Below are 2,829 nucleotides of genomic sequence, written 5' to 3'. Positions count from 1 at the left end.
TTATGAATTCTTGGTCATGCCATTTGGACTTTCGAATGCTCCAGCTACATTTCAAAGCTTGATGAACCACATATTAAGACCTCACTTACGCGGGTTTGTTCTCGTTTTTTTTATGACATATTGATATATAGCAGTAGATTTTCTGAGCATCTTAAGCACCTGCCTATTGTATTTGATATTTTATGTTCCAATCGTCTGTTCGTGAAAGAGTCTAAATGCATATTTGCTCAACCATTTGTGGGCTACCTCGGCCATGTTATTTCATCTGATGGGGTCTCAGTTGAAGATGATAAAATCAAGAGAATTCTCTCTTGGCCTATTCCTAGCATAGATAAAGAGCTCAGAGCATTTATGGATCTAGCCGGTTATTATCGCAAGTTTGTCAAGAATTTTGGAACTATCAGTCAACCTTTAACTCAGCTATTGAAGAAAGACGCTTTTGTTTGGAATGATGCTGCTACATTTTCATTCAAATTGTTGCAGCATGCTCTTACTACCACTCCTGAGCTAGTGTTACTAGATTTTAACAAGGAATTTTATATTGAATGTGATGCATCTGGTGGTGTATTGGGTACCATATTAATGCAATATGGCGGACCTATTGCTTACTACAGGAAACCTCTATCTGACAAGAATTTGAATCTCTCAGTTTATAACAAACAAATGTTAGCAATCGTGTTTACTGTTCAGAAATGGCGGCCATACTTAATGGGGAGACATTTTTAAATATACACATATCATAGGAGCTTGAAGTATTTTTTGGATCAAAAATAATCGTCCATGGAACAACAAAAATGGTTATCCAAATTATTGGGATACGACTATGAGATTGTTTTTCGTCATGGCAAAGAGAATGTAGTTGTTGATGCCTTATCTCGTCTTTCCGGGCCTCAATTTGCTTCACTCTCAGCACATATTTTCTCTGGTGTACATGCCATTGTAAATGAATGTTATCAGGATGATGAATATGGGTCACCCATTTCTAGTTTGCGTGCTAATCCTGGATTTAAACGCAATTATACTTACGTAGATGGAATTTTAAGATATAAGCAAAGGATTGTGGTTGTTTCTTCTTCTTCTTGGTGCTCCAAATTACTTGAAAATTTTCACACAACTCCATTGGGGATATTTAAGAACCTTCAAGAGACTGCAACAAAAATTTTATTGGAAGGGAATGAAACATTTAATTAAAGAGTTCATTGATTGTTGTGACATCTGCCAACGCAATAAATCTGAATCGATATCTCCTCCTGGACTCTTGAACCCCTTGCCCATTCCTGCTGACGTATAGATTGATATTTCAATGGATTTCAATGATGGGTTTCCATTATCTGAGAGAAAAAGCTCAATTTTGGTTGTTGTTGATTGACTATCCAAGTATGTGCATTTTATTGCTTTGTCTCATCCTTATTCTGCCAGCATAGTTGCACAAGTATTTGTACGAGAGATAGTTTGTCTTCATGGGATGCCAAGGAGTATTGTCAGTGATAAAGATGTGATATTCATGAGAAATTTTTGGACTGCACATTTTTCTTTACAAGGCACCCAAGTATGCCACAATACAGCGTACCATCCACAATCAAACGGTCAGACTGAAGTTATTAATCGTACTCTAGAGTGCTACTTGTGTTGCTTTGCTAGTATGAAGCCAAAAGATTGGTTTAAATGGCTCTCATGGGCCAAATGGTGGTATAACACAAGCTTTCATACTGCCATCCAAATGACTCCATGTGAAGCTTTATATAGTAGACCTCCTCCAATAATTTTATCATACTTACCAGGCTCTACGCCAGTGCATGATGTTGATATTAATCTCCAAGCCAGAGATCATACTCTTAAACTTTTGAAGTCTCACTTGAAAGAAGCTCAAACTCGGATGAAGAAATATGCTGACTCTCATAGAACAGAACGTAGCTTTCAGGATAATGATTGGGTTTATTTGCGCCTACAGCCATATCGGAAAACCACTGTTGCTAGTCAATATTTTTCGAAGCTATCTCCTCGATTTTACGACCCTTTTCGAGTCTTGGAGAAAATTGGAATTGTGGCTTATAAATTAGAGCTTCCTACCACCAGTCGTATTAATCCTGTTTTCCATGTTTCTCAATTGAAGAAGAAGCTAGGAACAACTGTCAATGTTGTTGATGTTTTACAAGATATAATCGATTATGAAAAATGGGAACCATCTGCAATTTTGCAACGACAGATGTACAAGAAAGTTAATCATGCTGGTACTCAATGGATTGTGCAATGGAAGAACCTTCCTAAAGATGAAGCAACTTGTGAAGACGCTGACGATTTCATTGCACGATTTCCAGAATATAAGACTTGAGGACAAGTCTGTTTTCCAAGAGGGTGGGATGTTGTGACACCAACACCACATTGTTAGTTTACTTGCGGTATTTATCTTTACTAGCTTTCCATAATTAGTTTAACTTTGTTTCCTAGTTTAAGTAGTCTTTAAACTCTAAGTTATTTTCTTTTTATTCAAGGCTTTGAAGCTATAAATAGCCTGGCCACAGTTTGTTAGAGAGGCAATCAATACAACTCAAGTTTTTATTGTTATTCTAAGTTCTTTATCTCAAGCTGGTGGCTAACCCCCAACTCAAAGGGTTTATCTTAGGCTTCTCGACTAGTTTAATTGCTTTCTCCTTGACTTAGGTCTAGAACCCAAACACAATCTAACTCAACTGCATCTTCAGTTTGTTGTAGAAATCAAAAAAACCAACACCTGCAATTGCTCTACATCTTCATTTCTGTACTGTTAAACCAGGCAACAACAACAACTAGCTCATACAGCTCCTTAAACCTTTCTTAGCTTCACCATCA

The 2,829-nt window shown here is 37.1% G+C and overlaps 1 protein-coding gene across 1 annotated transcript; it reads left to right on the top strand.

Annotated features, from left to right (window-relative positions):
- The first annotated feature begins 780 nt into the window (after positions 1-780).
- On the top strand, positions 781-2,332 carry LOC113273121. The gene is made up of 2 exons (XM_026522889.1): positions 781-1,082; positions 1,642-2,332. Exons 1-2 carry the CDS (start codon positions 781-783, stop codon positions 2,330-2,332), a joined length of 993 nt encoding a protein of 330 aa, XP_026378674.1.
- Positions 2,333-2,829: the final 497 nt, after the last annotated feature.

The sequence above is a fragment of the Papaver somniferum genome, chromosome 4, assembly GCF_003573695.1.
Source record: "Papaver somniferum cultivar HN1 chromosome 4, ASM357369v1, whole genome shotgun sequence".
Lineage (NCBI taxonomy): Eukaryota > Viridiplantae > Streptophyta > Magnoliopsida > Ranunculales > Papaveraceae > Papaver > Papaver somniferum.
The sequence above is the reverse complement of the archived record's forward strand: the minus strand, read 5'-3'. Positions and strand labels throughout refer to the sequence as shown.

Coding starts and splice junctions, on each gene's coding strand:
- LOC113273121 (XM_026522889.1), top strand. CDS start 781: ATGGAACAACAAAAATGGTTATCCAAATTATTGGGATACGACTATGAG. Junction 1,083..1,641: donor GTTGTTTCTTCTTCTTCTTG/GTGCTCCAAATT, acceptor TTGCTTTGCTAG/TATGAAGCCAAAAGATTGGT.